Source organism: Oreochromis niloticus, linkage group LG16 (assembly GCF_001858045.2).
Source record: "Oreochromis niloticus isolate F11D_XX linkage group LG16, O_niloticus_UMD_NMBU, whole genome shotgun sequence".
In the NCBI taxonomy this organism is placed as follows: Eukaryota; Metazoa; Chordata; class Actinopteri; order Cichliformes; family Cichlidae; genus Oreochromis; species Oreochromis niloticus.
Genome location: NC_031987.2, coordinates 26,783,670 through 26,801,015, shown reverse-complemented (window position 1 = coordinate 26,801,015; position 17,346 = coordinate 26,783,670). Strand labels below are relative to the sequence as shown.

The 17,346-nt window shown below is 40.4% G+C and overlaps 1 protein-coding gene across 9 annotated transcripts in view; it reads right to left on the bottom strand.

Moving 5' to 3' along the window:
• neb (nebulin) overlaps window positions 1–17,346 on the bottom strand; it is a 58,485-nt gene that overhangs the window by 27,448 nt on the left and 13,691 nt on the right. For all 9 annotated transcript variants that reach the window (XM_025903481.1, XM_019352991.2, XM_019352993.2 and 6 more), the window contains exons 28-84: window positions 17,217–17,321; window positions 17,013–17,120; window positions 16,614–16,925; window positions 16,277–16,483; window positions 16,092–16,196; window positions 15,861–15,968; window positions 15,464–15,775; window positions 15,010–15,216; window positions 14,802–14,906; window positions 14,533–14,640; window positions 14,128–14,439; window positions 13,818–14,024; window positions 13,606–13,710; window positions 13,400–13,507; window positions 12,995–13,306; window positions 12,695–12,901; window positions 12,502–12,606; window positions 12,260–12,367; window positions 11,849–12,160; window positions 11,508–11,711; window positions 11,267–11,371; window positions 11,063–11,170; window positions 10,554–10,865; window positions 10,220–10,423; window positions 9,961–10,065; window positions 9,656–9,763; window positions 9,263–9,574; window positions 8,954–9,157; window positions 8,716–8,820; window positions 8,513–8,620; window positions 8,008–8,319; window positions 7,711–7,914; window positions 7,518–7,622; window positions 7,097–7,204; window positions 6,682–6,993; window positions 6,385–6,588; window positions 6,180–6,284; window positions 5,756–5,863; window positions 5,353–5,664; window positions 5,047–5,250; window positions 4,771–4,875; window positions 4,528–4,635; window positions 4,098–4,409; window positions 3,684–3,887; window positions 3,444–3,548; window positions 3,234–3,341; window positions 2,819–3,130; window positions 2,415–2,519; window positions 2,224–2,322; window positions 1,993–2,094; window positions 1,763–1,870; window positions 1,350–1,661; window positions 1,148–1,252; window positions 933–1,037; window positions 743–847; window positions 511–618; window positions 295–405 (exon numbers count right to left, since the gene is read on the bottom strand). In XM_025903481.1, coding sequence (XP_025759266.1) covers window positions 295–405; window positions 511–618; window positions 743–847; window positions 933–1,037; window positions 1,148–1,252; window positions 1,350–1,661; window positions 1,763–1,870; window positions 1,993–2,094; window positions 2,224–2,322; window positions 2,415–2,519; window positions 2,819–3,130; window positions 3,234–3,341; window positions 3,444–3,548; window positions 3,684–3,887; window positions 4,098–4,409; window positions 4,528–4,635; window positions 4,771–4,875; window positions 5,047–5,250; window positions 5,353–5,664; window positions 5,756–5,863; window positions 6,180–6,284; window positions 6,385–6,588; window positions 6,682–6,993; window positions 7,097–7,204; window positions 7,518–7,622; window positions 7,711–7,914; window positions 8,008–8,319; window positions 8,513–8,620; window positions 8,716–8,820; window positions 8,954–9,157; window positions 9,263–9,574; window positions 9,656–9,763; window positions 9,961–10,065; window positions 10,220–10,423; window positions 10,554–10,865; window positions 11,063–11,170; window positions 11,267–11,371; window positions 11,508–11,711; window positions 11,849–12,160; window positions 12,260–12,367; window positions 12,502–12,606; window positions 12,695–12,901; window positions 12,995–13,306; window positions 13,400–13,507; window positions 13,606–13,710; window positions 13,818–14,024; window positions 14,128–14,439; window positions 14,533–14,640; window positions 14,802–14,906; window positions 15,010–15,216; window positions 15,464–15,775; window positions 15,861–15,968; window positions 16,092–16,196; window positions 16,277–16,483; window positions 16,614–16,925; window positions 17,013–17,120; window positions 17,217–17,321 — 9,816 coding nt within the window. The remainder of the gene's footprint in view (window positions 1–294; window positions 406–510; window positions 619–742; window positions 848–932; window positions 1,038–1,147; window positions 1,253–1,349; window positions 1,662–1,762; window positions 1,871–1,992; window positions 2,095–2,223; window positions 2,323–2,414; window positions 2,520–2,818; window positions 3,131–3,233; window positions 3,342–3,443; window positions 3,549–3,683; window positions 3,888–4,097; window positions 4,410–4,527; window positions 4,636–4,770; window positions 4,876–5,046; window positions 5,251–5,352; window positions 5,665–5,755; window positions 5,864–6,179; window positions 6,285–6,384; window positions 6,589–6,681; window positions 6,994–7,096; window positions 7,205–7,517; window positions 7,623–7,710; window positions 7,915–8,007; window positions 8,320–8,512; window positions 8,621–8,715; window positions 8,821–8,953; window positions 9,158–9,262; window positions 9,575–9,655; window positions 9,764–9,960; window positions 10,066–10,219; window positions 10,424–10,553; window positions 10,866–11,062; window positions 11,171–11,266; window positions 11,372–11,507; window positions 11,712–11,848; window positions 12,161–12,259; window positions 12,368–12,501; window positions 12,607–12,694; window positions 12,902–12,994; window positions 13,307–13,399; window positions 13,508–13,605; window positions 13,711–13,817; window positions 14,025–14,127; window positions 14,440–14,532; window positions 14,641–14,801; window positions 14,907–15,009; window positions 15,217–15,463; window positions 15,776–15,860; window positions 15,969–16,091; window positions 16,197–16,276; window positions 16,484–16,613; window positions 16,926–17,012; window positions 17,121–17,216; window positions 17,322–17,346) is intronic.

Sequence of the window (17,346 nt, the reverse complement as noted above, 5' to 3'; positions counted from 1 at the left end):
CAGTACCTACTATCGATCACCTATTCCTACATAATGTTTGTATAGTCAAAACATCTGTCATGCTACCTTTATTTGAATTTTACTGCACTACAAACTTCTTAAAGTATATTTAAAAACAACAAAGAAAACCAAATTATTATATACAAAACACAATATTGTTTCATTAACAGTAAATACTGTCCAGAGAGTGAGCTGCCTCTTTGAGTGCCTGTTGTTAATAATGGTTTCTCATTTCTCAGTGCATTGTGTTGTGGTGTAGTTTTTTATACTATACTATATTTTTTAGTATCTCACCAGTGCCTTGTTCTTTTCCTGCTGTCCACAGCGCATCACTTCAGGGAAGTCCACCAGGGTTCCAGCCATGTAGTGACCTTTGGCCTTTTCGTGGGTATCCTTGTACTTGACCTAATGGTGTTTAGAATGATAAAAATCTCAATAGTGCAAGAATAAAATATATCATGTTATTAGATTTAATCTTATCGCCGTTCTAAAGAAATATAAGACACTCACATCACTAGCAATGTCCCTGCTCTTCTTGGAGATGACCAGTGGGATGTATTCATGGTTCAGCTGGTAGCTTGTAGCCTTAGACTCGTCCCAGGTTGATTTGTAGAGTTTCTAAAACCACAAAGGGTATGTGCAAGGTTTAAGAAAAGCCTGGCGCAATACATGTATATAACACAGAACTTACAATAAATAAATTAGAAATGCAGAAAAGATTTGATTATTATTTTTATGTTACCTCACTGATGATCTTAGCCACCTCCCTGCTATGGGCCAGTTGAGGAGTATCATCTGAGCCAATATAATGACCCTTTTCTGCATTGAAAGTCTCTTTGTACTTCAGCTATTAGAGAAAAAAACCTTTTTTTTAGATCATTGCTCATCAGTTTTCCAATTTAGAGTCATTTTAAATATTAGATTTTGCATACATCACTCAGGTTGGCAGCATTAATCTTTGCCAAAACTATCTCTGGCCGGTCCACAACCAGGGTGAATCTTCCAAAACCTTCTTGGGCATTCTTCTTGTAAAGTCTCTGTAAATAAAACAGAGCAGTGAGGTAAGACACAATGACTCAACATGTGATTAAAAAAAAAAACAACAACTAAAAAAGAGGCTGAATGTCATGTAATGCAGTAAACATACATCATTGAGAATCTCCTGCGCCTTCTTGACCTTCACATGTTCAACAGAGTCAGCTGCTACCCAGCCACAGCCTCGGAGCCATTCCAGATCTGACTTATAGACGTGCTAGAGATCGAAAGCAAGACACATGTTAGGAAGTCAAGACAGAAGTTTCTGTCAGATTATTATGTGAATATGATTAATAGTTACAAATGTGCTTTACATCGCTTTGCAGATCATAGGCTTTGCGAGCCTGGATAACATCGTTCTGGTCTGGCAGGCACGTCCACTGGTGCAGGCGAGTTCTGTAGTTGTCATCGTTGACTTGGATCTGGCATTTCTTAGCCAGTTCAAACTGCAGCATGTCCACTGGCAGGTTGAACTTTGTCTTGGACTTGTTGAAGTCCTTCTTGTACAGAGCATCACTGGCGATCTTGGCTGAGTTCAGAGCCAGCATGAGCAGAGGGTCGTCTTGGACGCTGAGAGCACCAATGTGGTGGCCCACCTGCTTACGGTATCCCTCCAGATATTTATGCTACAAGACAGGCAAAAAAAAAGAAGAAAGAAGTTATTTTTTACCACATTATTAAGTTGTCAGTTAAATCAAACCTGATTAAATTTTATCCTGCTACTTACTTTGCTTTGCACTTTAGTTGTCTGGATGCACTGCTTGATTGGTACAGCATCTGGAGGCATGAAGTATCCTGTAGCTTTGACCTTATCCCATTCTTTGGTGTACAGTTTCTACAAAAGATAATGTATCACTTATTTTGCTAATAATAAAGCAGGAACTGCACAAGGCTGAAATTTGCTGAGTTGAAATATGCAGAAAATGCATTATATATATATAATGCCACCAGTCTTACCGGGTGAACATTCTTCGCCACTTCTCTGGCTGTGGCAAGAGTTGGTGTGTCCACCAATGAGTACTTGGTCTTGTCCTGGTGCCAGGCCTCACGATATTTAGCCTGAGCAAAGTGAGAGATCAAAATTCAGCTACCTAGAATTTGCCACTAACATTATTTTGCCACATGGTTCACATTAAGAACAAAAAGTCAAAACCAAGCAGCATTTTGATGACAGACAATCATTCCCACCTCATTCAGGACTTCAGCAGCATTTCTGGCACGGACTAAGTCAATTCTGTCAGCTGGAACCATGAATTGCTGTTCATCCAACTTGATCCGATAGCCTCTCTATACAAGAAAGAAATGAAAAAAAAAACCTGTTCAGTGTGCTTACACATACTTTTTATTTGTTTTTAAGTCTTAGTGAGGTACAAACTTACATCAGCCAGGATCTTCTGCGCATGCTTCACCTTCAACACCTCTACAGATTCATGTGGAATCCACCCACATCCACGTATCCACTCCATATCAGCTTTGTAAACAGCCTGAGAAAAGAAAGCAGGCAGATCATTTATGCAACAGTGTACACTATAGGACAAAAGTTGAAACATTGTAACTGGATGAACTGGACTGAAGAGTGAAAACAACAGTATTGGGGGGAAAACTGTAATGTATTTTATCCACTGTAAAAACAGAAAGTAAAAAGTGTATTTGGCTGCCGAATTAGTAAAATGAGTAAAAAGATTTACATTTAATAAATGTTTATGTTCTGTTCTCTACTTTCTGACTACACTGACACTTTTGATTGGTAGTATACTACCCACATGTACAACTATAAACTTACATCACTCTGGAGATCGTAGGCCTTTCTGGCCTGAACCACATCATTGGAGTCCGGCAGGCACGTCCACTGGTGCAGGTGAGTTCTGTAGTTGAAGTCGTTGACTTGGATCTGACATTTCTTGGCCAGTTCCAGATTGAGCATGTCCACTGGCAGGTGGAACTTGGTCTTGGACTTGTTGAAGTCCTTCTTGTACAAAACATCACTGGCGATCTTGCCTGAATTCAAAGCCAACACGATTAGAGGGTCGTCCTTGACACTGAGAGCCCCGATGTGGTGACCGACCTGTTTTCGGTATCCTTCCTTGTACTTGTACTAAAAGAAGAAGAAATTAAAGGTTAATGCAAGTAGAACTAGACATAGTCAGCAAGAAGATAATTTCTTAATGTCAATTTTGTTTTTTGTTTTTTAAACTTACATCACTGCTAATATCTCTGGAAGCTTTAGCCTTCAGCACAGAGACAGCATCCTCCTTGACATGGTAGGCTTTTGCTTTCTGGTCATCCCATGCCTTTGTGTACAGTTTCTGCACAGAACAATAAATAAAATTTAAAAAAATCAACAAATGAAGGACGCATTTGCACAGACAAGTTAAAAAGTAAATGTGGTAAGGTAAACGCAAACGTACATTGCTGATGTTAACAGCATTGGCCTTGGCGAGTTCAAAGGTGGGGGTGTCAGGTGGCACATGAATGGTGAGCTTGTCTTTATCCCAGACTTCCCTATATTTCCTCTGTCAGAGAGAAAAAAGAAGAGGATTAACAGCTTCTAAATCTTATCCACTTGTTTTGAACAGATATTTTTATCAAATATTTGTGTTTCACAATTTAAAAAAAATACCAAGAAACTACAGAAAGATGTTACTCACATCACTGAGGTTTTCAGCATTTTGCTTGGACAAGACAATAGCTGGGAGGTCAACGACACTGGTGAACTTGACTGTACTTGGGGGTTGGCGGTAGAGCCTTTCATTGAGGACAGTCTGGGCATGCTTCACTTTGACAACGTCTATACAGTCCTGAGGTGACCAGCCGCATCCCCTGAGCCACTCCAGATCAGCTTTGTACACAGCCTACAAACACAAAAATCAGTTTGAACTCAGTTAAATACAGAATTTGTTCATGTATGGTTTGAATTTGACAAACTGTGGGATGACTCAAAATGGATGTGAAAAGGTCTATTTAATCAGCTAGAGACAGACTGAGGCTTAAATTTTCTGAAAATAATTGAGCAATCCATTAAAATCCAAAAAGTGATTTCTACAACACCAGCATGTACTTACATCACTCTGCAGATCGTAGACTTTTCTAGCCTGCACAACATCATTGGAGTCTGGCAGGCACGTCCACTGATGCAAGTAAGTTCTGTAGTTGAAGTCGTTCACTTGCTGCTGGCATTTCTTGGCCAGTTCAACTGTCAGCATGTCTACTGGGAGGTGGAACTTGGTCTTGGTCTTGTTAAAGTCTTTCTTGTAGACATTGTCGCTGGCGATCTTCGCTGCATTAGCGGCCAGCATAATTAGCGGATCATCTCTCACACTGAGAGCACCGATGTGATGGCCACACTGCTTGCGGAAACCAGCCTTGTATTTGTACTGAAAATATGGATAAAAATAATGCATCAGTTTCAAAATAAATTCAAAAATAACCCTACATTTACTGTGGTGGAGCAACAAAAAAACAAACTGGAGCCAGTGGGAAACGTAAACTTACATCACTGACGATGTCTCTGGAAGCCTTGGCTGCTATAACAGAGACTGCATCCTTGGGAAGGTAGTAGCCTTTGTTGATCATTTCCATATAGCCTTCACGATAAAATTTCTGGAGATAAAAGAATAACGCTTTTAGGGTCTCATGTTCTATACACAGTAATACAAAGAGCAGTACCTATGAAACCATAATCATTTGTACCATGCTAACATGTTGTAAAACCTATGCAAGAAGAGACTCTATTACCAGACTGGTGTTGAGTTTATTCTGCTGGGCCAAGAGGATCTCTGGGGTGTCAGGCATTACATGGATGTTGGTCTTATCCTTCTCCCAGGCAGCAATGTAGGCTTTCTGTAAAAAGCAGATTAATATACTCAGTATAATACAATGACTCAAAGCCCCACAAAATAAAAAGTTAGTTTCAATGGTGTGGCACAAAAAGAACCTCATATACTTTTGATGCACTACTTTTAAAGACCCGGCTCCCACTGAACAATAATGGATAAGATGTGCTCTCTGTACCTTGTCCATAACCTGGGCATTGGCCTGAGCAAGGGCATATGGCATGTCAGCTGTATTAGCAGTGAACTTGAAGTTGCTGGGATGCTGACGATACTTTCTCTCACTCAGAATCTCTGCCGCTTTCTTGGCTTTCTCCACATCAACTGAACCAATTGGCACCCATCCCATTCCCTTGATCCATTCCATGTCAGCCTTATACACGGCCTGCAAGCCAAAGGAGAAGAAGAACCATAGGTCACAGCTACAGACAAGCCACAGAAGACAGAGACTGGATCTAATATTCAGCAAAAAGTGATAAGTGCTCACATCACTCTGCAGGTCATAAGCCTTTCTGGCCTGAACCACATCATTGGAGTCCGGCAGGCAGGTCCAGTTGTGCAGGTGAGTTCTGTAGTTGAAGTCGTTGACTTGGATCTGACATTTCTTGGCCAGTTCCAGATTGAGCATGTCCACTGGTAGGTGGAACTTGGTCTTGGACTTGTTGAAGTCCTTCTTATACAAAACATCACTGGCGATCTTGCCTGAATTCAAAGCCAACACGATTAGAGGGTCGTCCTTGACACTAAGAGCCCCGATGTGGTGACCGACCTGTTTTCGGTATCCCGTCTTGTACTTATACTGTGTGGCGAGCAGGTAGGAAATCAAAGTTAACACAATAAATTTAAGCAAATAAAGTCAATAACAGAGAAGGAAAAACAATGTCACCTACATCGCTGATGATTTCTCTTGCACGTTTGGCAGCAACAACAGAGACAGCATCGGGCTTCATGTCATAGCCCTTTCTGAAAATATCCTCAACGGCTTCCTTGTATATTTTCTGAAGAAAAGAGAAAATAAATAGATACATTTAATCTGGGAATTTTCAAGCTAATTTTAGCAAGTCATACTTTAGCAAGTACACAGACGACAAACTACTGTTCCTTTCAATGTGTCACTTTTGTATTTTTTAAAAACTTTTCAAGAATCACAGATTCATATTTGATAATAATCATTAAATTGTTTCAAATGCAAAAATATACACTGACACATAGGAGAATATTTTTTATCTGCACATGAAGAAAAAAAAAACCTAAAACATTAATTTTATCTACTTGGATTTTATTGTCCTCATCATTTCTGCAGGCAAAAAGTACCTTGCTGATGTTGTAAGCATTAGCTTTGGCAAGCAACAGCTCAGGGATGTCAGGGGGCACATGGACCTTAATCTTTTCAGCATCCCAAGCAGCAATGTAGTTTCTCTGTGGTGGGAAACACAAAAGAGAGAATGAAACAGAAAGTGTAATCAAGAGGACTTAACAGAAGGTAAATCAACGGAATTACAAACATAATACACTTTACCTTATTCATGATATCAGCATTTGTTTTGGCTAAGACCAAAGGCATGGAAGTCATGTCCGTCTTATATTTCAGTGTGTCTGGTTTCTGCTTATAGAGACGGTCGCTGAGAATTTTTGCAGCGTTCTTGGCCTTCAGCACGTCCAGTGATCCAATGGGGATCCATCCAACACCAACAACCTCATCCAAGTCAGCTTTGTATACAGCCTAGAAAAGTATACATGAATCAGAATGTCAGAACACAAGAATACTGACAAAATCAGCAGCATGGTTCACTGAGTATCCCGCAAAAGGACTTGCATCACTCTGAAGATTGTAGGCCTTTCTGGCCTGGACCACATCATTGGAGTCTGGCAGGCACGTCCACTGGTGCAGGTGAGTTCTGTAGTTGAAGTCGTTGACTTGGATCTGACATTTCTTGGCCAGTTCCAGATTGAGCATGTCCACTGGCAGGTGGAACTTGGTCTTGGACTTGTTGAAGTCCTTCTTGTACAGAGCATCACTGGCGATCTTGGCTGAGTTCAGAGCCAACACGATTAGAGGGTCGTCCTTGACACTGAGAGCCCCGATGTGGTGACCAACTTGCTTACGGTATCCTGTCTTGTACTTGTACTGGATAAAATTAGCCGAAAACAATTCATGTTACAAGTAGAACATTGCTTAAATTATGTTAAAGTGTCAGTAAACAGACACTTGGTACAGTATGACCACTTACATCACTGATGATTTCCCTGGAGGCCTTAGCAGCCTTTACAGAGATTGCATCCACAGGGAGGAAATAGCCTTTCTTGATAGTTTCTTCATATCCTTGTCTGTATAGTTTCTGCAAAAGAAGACATATACAATTTTTTTTAACTAAACTTCAACCTTTACTTTAACTTTCAATGTTCTAGTTTTGGCACCTCATTATAAAGTGATAAGGTTTGCTTAAGGGATCATATTCGCAAAGTCTACTGTAAGAATATCAGCGTGCTAGTAACTCAAGCCAAAGCATTCTGAATGAAGCTTAATGTCTTAATAAGTACACTTAACTCCTAAAAGGTATTTTCCAATTTTTTGAAATTACTGTAAATATTGAAAATATTTTGAAAGTATTCTTGTTGACATAATAAATCATGCTCTGAAATGATACTAACTTTGCTCATGGTTATTGCATTTTGTTGTGAGAGGACGATCTCAGGAGTGTCAGGTTTAATGTGCAGCGTGGTCTTGTCCTTCTCCCATGCTTCAGTGTAGAGGCGCTGGAAAAAACACAAATAATGCAGCGTTAATTAATGATTCTGACAAAAGTGATGACCAGATTTGAAAGTCTTTAATGAAGAATTCTACCTTGTTCATGGTTAGGGCGTTATTCTTTGCCAGCACAAGATTCATGGCATCTACTGGGCTGGTAAATGGAACTTTGCTGGGATGCTGGCGGTACTTCCTTTCACTCAAAACTTCTGCAGCCTTCTTAGCTTTCTCCACATCAAGCGAGCCAATGGGGACCCAACCCAGGCCCTGGAGCCACTTCAGGTCAGCTTTGTAGACAGCCTGGCATACACGGCAGAACAGCCTTGTGATATACATTGTAGCACAAACACAGAATTAAAAAGCAACATAAAGAATCATGAAAGCTACTCTTACATCACTCTGCAGGTCATATGCATGTCTGGCTTGGACCACATCATTGGAGTCTGGCAGGCACGTCCACTGGTGCAGGTGAGTTCTGTAGTTGAAGTCGTTGACTTGGATCTGACATTTCTTGGCCAGTTCCAGATTGAGCATGTCCACTGGCAGGTGGAACCTGGTCTTGGACTTGTTGAAGTCCTTCTTGTACAGAGCATCACTGGCGATCTTGGCTGAGTTCAGAGCCAGCATGAGCAGAGGGTCGTCCTGGATGCTGCGAGCACCGATGTGGTGACCGACCTGTTTACGGTATCCTGTCTTGTACTTGTACTGGATGAAAAATAAAATAATATCATCAGTGTCTTTGAAGAGTTTTATACATTGTGTATGATGAATGTTATTGATTATTATTTTCTTATACATTTACATATTAACAAGCCCTTTACAGTGCCACATCAAATCTATTATACCTATATCATACTATTATTTATTCTTATGTAAATAATTCAGATTAAAGACTTACATCACTGGCAATGTCCCTGGAAGCTCTGGCTGCAATGATGGAAATGGCATCGTTGCGCAGATCATAGCCCTTCTTCTTGGAGTCTTCATGTGCCTGCTTGTACTTTTTCTGTAAGGAAACACAATCATCCAACAGATGGAAGTTATATACATTTAAAATTCATAAGTGATGTGAGTTTTTGTACACCACAAATGCCTACATACCACACTGTAGTTAACGTTGTTTGCTTTGGCTAGAAGGACATCCATAGCATCAGGCATGACATGGATCTTTGTCTTCTCGTTCTCCCAAGCTTCAATGTATGCTCTCTGCAGTAACAAAAACAGATAATGAGCAACTACTTACATTACTACTTGTAAATGCATATATACATTTTACAATAACTTAATTTACATACAAAATCCAGTATGGCTGATGTCGATTTTAAATGTGATTTCATACCTTATTCATGACCTGAGCATTGGCCTTAGCCAGTGCTATGGGCATGTCTTCAGTGGATATTTTAAAACCGTATTTGCTCGGGTGCTGACGATACTTTCTCTCACTCAGAATCTCACCAGCTTTCTTCACCTTCTCAACATCTAATGAACCTATTGGCACCCAACCAATACCCTGCAAAACCTTCAGATCCTCCTTGTAAACAGCCTTGAGGAAAAAAGGATTTATTATGATTACAAATATTCTAAAACTGGAAAATGTATTTATTAATTAACATGATTTTTTTTACACCACTGAAATTCAAAGACTCACATCACTCTGCAGGTCATATGCATGTCTGGCCTGAACCACATCATTGGAGTCTGGCAGGCACGTCCACTGGTGCAGGTGAGTTCTGTAGTTGAAGTCGTTGACTTGGATCTGACATTTCTTGGCCAGTTCCAGGTTGAGCATGTCCACTGGCAGGTGGAACTTTGTCTTGGACTTGTTGAAGTCCTTCTTGTACAGAGCATCACTGGCGATCTTGGCTGAGTTCAGAGCCAGCATGAGCAGAGGGTCGTCCTGGATGCTGCGAGCACCGATGTGGTGACCGACCTGCTTACGGTATCCCGTCTTGTACTTGTACTGTGAAAATAATGATTGGAGTTAGCGGGGTCTGATATTTAAATATAAAAGTTTATCATTGTTGAGATCCAGTGAGCTTACATCACTGGCAATGTCCCTGGAAGCTCTGGCTGCAATGATGGATATGGCGTCATTTCGCATATCGTAGCCCTTCTTCTTGGAATCTTCATGTGCCTGCTTGTACTTTTTCTGTATAGGATCACAAAAAACAGATTTTAAACATGTAATAAAAACAACAAATAATAATGTTCAAATCATAAATACCTAAATACCTGCCTTGACATCTTATCAAGATATTAATGCAATAAATTCAATGATCTGAATTAATTATTCAAAACAAATGTTTAAATTGCTTATACAGTAAAAAGTTTTAATTTCCTACATACCAGGCTGTAGTTAACGTTGTTTGCTTTAGCCAGAAGGACATCCATAGCATCAGGCATGACATGAATCTTTGTCTTCTCATTCTCCCAGGCTTCAATGTATGCTCTCTGTAATCATGGAAAAATGTAACAGCATATAAACATTATCAACCATGAAGCTGTGCACAGAATCATTTCTTTACCATGTCAGCATTAGTACTTCACCAGAGTCATCCTGTATTAGTTATACTTTGCTGCATTTTGAGTGTTATTGAATTTTTACCTTGTTCATAACCTGAGCATTGGCCTTAGCCAGTGCTAAAGGCATGTCCTCAGTGGATATTTTAAAACCGTATTTGCTCGGGTGCTGACGATACTTTTTCTCACTCAGGATTTCACCAGCTTTCTTCACCTTCTCAACATCTAATGAACCTATTGGCACCCAACCAATACCCTGCAAAATCTTCAGATCCTCCTTGTACACAGCCTGGAAAAAAAGAAAGAAAGTGTTGTGGCAAAAGTTGGCAGATATACAAGAAACTATATGTAGAAATATAGAATACAGAAACTGTATATACATATATATATATATATATGAATTATAAATATATACACACATCACTCTGCAGGTCATATGCATGTCTGGCCTGAACCACATCATTGGAGTCTGGCAGGCACGTCCACTGGTGCAGGTGAGTTCTGTAGTTGAAGTCGTTGACTTGGATCTGACATTTCTTGGCCAGTTCCAGATTGAGCATGTCCACTGGCAGGTGGAACCTGGTCTTGGACTTGTTGAAGTCCTTCTTGTACAGAGCATCACTGGCGATCTTGGCTGAGTTCAGAGCCAGCATGAGCAGAGGGTCGTCCTGGATGCTGCGAGCACCGATGTGGTGACCGACCTGTTTACGGTATCCTGTCTTGTACTTGTACTGGATGAAAAATAAAATAATATCATCACTGCCTTTAAACAGTTTTATACATGCTGTACAATGGGTTTTATTATTTTTAAAAATTCATGTATGCATTAATAAGCCCTATAAATCAATATCAAAACTAATATATTTGCACTGTTATTATAATATGATTATTATATTTTTTATGTAAATAATTCAGATTAAAGACTTACATCACTGGCAATGTCCCTGGAAGCTCTGGCTGCAATGATGGAAATGGCATCGTTGCGCAGATCATAGCCCTTCTTCTTGGAGTCTTCATGTGCCTGCTTGTACTTTTTCTGTGAGGAAACACAATCATCCAACAGATGGAAGTTATATACATTTAAAATATCATAAGTGATGTGAGTCTTTGTACACCACAAATGCCTACATACCACACTGTAGTTAACGTTGTTTGCTTTGGCTAGAAGGACATCCATAGCATCAGGCATGACATGGATCTTTGTCTTCTCGTTCTCCCAAGCGTCAATGTATGCTCTCTGCAGTAACAAAAATGAAAAAAAAAATGAGAAAAAGTAGTTACATTGTGACCTCTAAATGTGTGAATTTTACAATAACTTAATTTACATACAACATCCAATATGGCTGATGGAGGTTTTAAATGGGATTCCATACCTTATTCATAACCTGAGCATTGGCCTTAGCCAGTGCTAAAGGCATGTCTTCAGTGGATATTTTAAAACCGTATTTGCTCGGGTGCTGACGATACTTTTTCTCACTCAGGATTTCACCAGCTTTCTTCACCTTCTCAACATCTAATGAACCTATTGGCACCCAACCAATACCCTGCAACATCTTCAGATCCTCCTTGTAAATAGCCTGAAAGAGAAAAACAAAAACCAAGAATGATTTGCAATGGTCGAAGCTCGCGGACAACAAAAATGATATATAGTAGAAAACATGAGTCCTGCAATATAATAATATTATTATTACATAAATTATTAAAATACACTCACATCACTTTGTAAATTATACGCATGTCTGGCCTGGACCACATCATTGGAGTCTGGCAGGCATGTCCAGTTGTGCAGTCGGGTGATGTAGTTGAAATGGTTGACTTGAATCTGGTTCTTTTTGGCCAGTTCAAAGGCCATCATGTCCACTGGCAGATGGAACTTGGTCTTGGACTTGTTGAAGTCTTTCTTGTACAGAGCATCACTGGCAATCTTGGCTGAGTTCAGAGCCAGCATGAGCAGAGGGTCGTCCTGGATGCTGAGAGCGCCGATGTGGTGACCAACCTGTTTACGGTATCCTGTCTTGTACTTGTACTAAAAAAGCAATAGTATGACGTTTAGTCACCAAACAGCATATTAGAATAAATATACACATAAAGTAATACAGTAAAGAAAATATAAACTGACACTTACATCACTAGCAATTACAGTGGAGGCTTTCGCAGCTTGGACAGCAATGGCATCACCACGAAGATTATGGCCCTTCTTCTTGGACAGTTCATGATCCAACTTGTACAGTTTCTATAGCAAGAAATAATGTCAACGAGGAAACCATGTCTACCTTCAAATGGACATACTAATAGTATTAGTGTAATTGTTTCCCTAACTGTCATCCACATCATTAACGACAGGAAACTTTGCATATTATACGATACCTCACTGTAGTTCTTCCTGTTTTCCCTTGCCAGAACAATGCCCATTGCATCAGGCATGACATGGATTGAAGTCTTGTCTTTTTCCCAGGCTTTGATGTAGGATTGCTAAAGAAGCAAAATGTAATTGTCAGCTTCACATAAAATGAAGAGAAAGTACTTTTCAGTTATATTCATGACAAATTCTCTTCAGTACCTTATCCATAATCTGGTTGTTGTTAGTGGCCAGTGTCAAGTCCATGGAGTGCATATCTTTGGTGAATTTGAAGTTGCTAGGAGGCTGACGGTACAGTTTCTCACTGAGGGCCTTCCCTGCTGATTTTACTTTCTCAACATCCAGCGATCCAATAGGGACCCATCCTATTCCTTTGATGTAGTGCTCATACTCACTCTTGTACTGGTTCTGAGGGGAATACACAAGTGTTTATTTCAAAGTGCAGCACAATAATGGTAGCAATCGTGAAAAAATCTTATCTGTTCAAATTTTTATACATACATCACTGGCAATAAACTGCATGTTACGAGCCAGTTCCAGGTTCATGGCATCAGGCAGGAGAGCATTAGTGTGCTGAATGTGTCTGTATCCAGCCATAGTCTGAGCAGCAGAAGCCTGCTTGGCATGGACCACACTGAGCATGTCCACTGGGGTGTGATACTTCAGCTTGGCCTTGTGGTAGTCCTTCTTGTAGTTCTTGTCACTCTGTATCTTTGCCACCTCCATGTAGTGAACCAGCAGAGGATCATCCTGGAGGCTGCGGAAGCCAACATGGTGGCCTCTCGCCTTCTCATAAGCCAATTTGTACTTGTACTGTAATAATAAATACACACTTGGTCAGCATGTGTGATGGGCTGTAGGAAATAAACCCCTTGACTTGCGACATTTACTTTATTTTCTACTTACGTTGCTGGCAATGGTGGTGCCAGCCTTGGCAGCCAGAATGGGGATAGCATCTCCTTTGAGGTTGTAGCCTTTATTAGCCATCTCCACAACACCAGCTTTGTAAAGTTTCTGAAATTACATACGACTAAGGTAAGTGATTTGCATTATTAACAGCCTAATAAATAAAAAGACTCAGTAGGTTTATTAATTTGACGGATTCCCCTTACATTGCTCATATTGAGGGCATTAGCCTTTGCAAGGAGAATCTCAGGAGCATCTGGCATAATATGAACAGACAGTTTGTCCTTTTCCCATGCTGCAGTGTATGCTTTCTGCAAGAAAAAATCATTAGAAAAATCAAATAATAGTGTCAGTTATGAACAATGTTTTTGACAATATTGTGTGGCTTTGTTCTCCAATTAAAGTTAAAAGATTTCACCTTGTTCATGATCTGATTGTTGGCAGTAGCCAGAGTCAAGTCCATGGAGTCCATCAGCTTGCTGTACTTGAGGTTGGATGGATGAGTGCGGTATTTCTTTTCACTAAGAATTTGACCGCCAACTTTAGCTGTCTCAACTGAAAGTGATCCAATAGGGACCCATCCTATTCCTTTGATGTAGTGCTCATACTCACTCTTGTACTGGTTCTGAGGGGAATACACAAGTGTTTATTTCACAGTGCAGCACAGATATGCACAATAAGGGCAGTAACTGTGTAAAATTGTTATCTTTTCAGATTGTTATACATACATCACTAGCAATGAGCTGCATGTTACGAGCCAGCTCCAGGTTCATGGCATCAGGCAGGAGAGCATTAGTGTGCTGAATGTGTCTGTATCCAGCCATAGTCTGAGCAGCAGAAGCCTGCTTGGCATGGAGCACACTGAGCATGTCCACTGGGGTGTGATACTTCAGCTTGGCTTTGTGGTAGTCCTTCTTGTAGTTCTTATCACTCTGCATCTTTGCCACTTGCATATAGTGAACCAGCAGAGGATCATCTTGGAGGCTGCGGAAGCCAACATGGTGGCCTCTTGCCTTCTCATAAGCCAATTTGTACTTGTACTGTAACAAAAAATGTGCACTTGGTCAGCATGTGTAATGGGCTGTAAGAAATAAACTCCTTAACTTGCTAGATTAGCTTTATTTTCTACTTACATTGCTGGCAATGGTGGTGCCAGCCTTGGCAGCCAGAATGGGGATAGCATCTGCTTTGAGGTTGTAGCCTTTATTAGCCATCTCCACAACACCAGCTTTGTAAAGTTTCTGTGAAAACATATACAATGACAGAGAGGTTACGCTACAGACAACGATCATACATATATTATATAGCCATGGCGTACAGCATAATGGTTAGATAAGACATAGATGTTAAATCATATAAATAACTGAATAAATAAAAATAAATATAATTTGTAATGCCTTACATTGCTCATGTTCAGAGCATTAGCCTTTGCCAGCAGAATCTCAGGAGCGTCTGGCATGACATGGGTGGTAACTTTGTCCTTCTCCCAGGCTGCGGTGTATGCTTTCTGTAGGTTAAGAAATCAGTGAAAGGGATCAATCGCAATGTTTATCATGAACATGACTATCTCTATTTTGTGACCCTATACAACACATCTGAAAATACTGCACCTTGTTCATGATCTGGTTGTTGGCACTAGCCAAAGCCAAGTCCATGGAGTCCATCAGTTTGCTAAACTTGAAATTGGATGGATGAGTGCGGTACTTCTTTTCACTCTGAATCTGACCGCCAACCTTGGCGGTTTCAACAGCAAGCGAGCCAATAGGGACCCATCCAATGCCTTTGACAAAGTTATTCCAGTCAGATTTGTAATCATTCTGAAAAAAGAAGTGAGGTCATGATGCAAATTAGTTCCAAAGTAAAGATTAATGTAGCTTGCCATCACCAGTGTGTGAATGTGTGTGTGAATGGGTGGATGACTGGTTGTGTAAAAGCGCTTTGGGGTCCTTAGGGACTAGTAAAGTGCTATATAAATACAGGCCATTTAATGATCTTTTGTAATTCAAATCTGGTTTTGATTATTTAAAAAAAGAAGGCATGCATATGACTATCATTGCTACTTACATCACTTGACTGGAGGTTCATGGTTCGACACAGCCGCAGTTGCAGGTTGTCAGGGAGAAGCAAGTAGCTGTGAGGGATCTTCTTGTATCCAGCCATTGTCTGAACAGCTGAAGCCTGCTTGGCATGAGCTACACTGAGCATGTCCACTGGGGTGTGATACTTCAGCTTGGCTTTGTGGTAGTCCTTCTTGTAGTTCTTGTCACTCTGTATCTTTGCCACCTCCATGTAGTGAACCAGCAGAGGATCATCCTGGAGGCTGCGGAAGCCAACATGGTGACCTCTTGCCTTCTCATAAGCCTTTTTGTACTGGACCTAAAGAAAAAAAATAAAATGAAGAAGTGATGTGTTGATTCTTTCTTTTGTACAGTTAAATTTATTACATGCATTTATTACTTACATTGCTGGCAATATGCCTGCCGTGCTTGGCATGCAGGATGGGAATAGCATCAGGCTTCATGTCATATCCCTTGGCAATGTCTTCCACCCACTTGTGCCTGTAATTACTCTGCAAAGAAACAGCAAAGTGTTACAACAACTTTTTGCACAACTATGCTCATATACACCTTGAATTTCAGGAAACTGCTATTGCTTCGACTTGCATATTCAATTAAATAATTTGTGCTCTAACCTCGCTAATAGTCTGGGCATTAAACTTAGCCTGGAGGAACTCGGGGCAGTCAGGCGGCAGGTGGTAGGTGTGCATGAACTTCTCTCCAGAAGCTTTGTATGCAGTCTAGTCAGAAGAAAGAAACAACAGTGAATTTTTAAAGAATGTCTACGTAAGTATCTTCTGTTAAGAAAAGGGATTCTTACGATGTCCATCTGTTTAGTGTTGGCCATAGCTAGAGTCATGTTCATGGCATCGGTCTTGCTTGTATATTTGAAATTACTGGGGTGCTGGCGGTAATTTCTTTCATCCAGCGCAGCTTTAGCAGTTTTGGCTTTTTCAACATCCAGAGAACCAATAGGGACCCATCCTATACCTTTAGAGTAGTTGTTGTAATCTGACTTGTAGACATTCTGTGGGTATTTAGAGAAAATCAAAATTAATCAAAGGTCATAATCAAATTTATACATATATGTAATGCTATATATGTTGTTCCAGGATTAGACCAATATATAAAAAGAATAAGATGAAAAGAATACATACGTCACTTTGAATCGCCATCATGTTGCGACACAGCTGCAGGTGCAGGTTGTCAGGAAGAAGCAAGAAGCTGTGGGGGATCTTCTTGTATCCAGCCATAGTCTGAACAGCAGAAGCCTGCTTGGCATGAGCCACACTGAGCATGTCCACTGGGGTGTGATACTTCAGCTTGGCCTTGTGGTAGTCCTTCTTGTAGTTCTTGTCACTCTGCATCTTTGCCACTTGCATATAGTGAACCAGCAGAGGATCATCCTGGAGGCTGCGGAAGCCAACGTGATGGCCCTTTTCTTTCTCATAGGCCAGCTTATACTTGTACTGTATTAAAGAAAATGCATTATAAGTAATATTATTAAATGCATTAACATTGAAAAAAATATTAAGAAAAGCATAATTCCAGCTCACATTGCTGGCAATGTTTCTTGAAGTTTTGGCTGCTACGATGGGAATGGAATCCTCTTTCACGTGATGTCCTTTGAGCAGATCTTGGCGGTGAGAATAAGTGTAATAATTCTAAACAAAAAGATAATGAGCAATATTGTTACAAAAACATTCACAATTAAATTTCTCTGTATGTTTCATATGTGCTTAAGTCAATCTGCAGCTAACCTGGCTGATGTTGGCAGCATTGTATCTGGCTTGCAGAAATTGGGGGGCATCAGGAGGGAGATGGTAAGTGTGCATGAACTTCTCTCCGCTGGCTTTGTACTCTTTCTGTGTAATTACAGTGAAGGCAAGA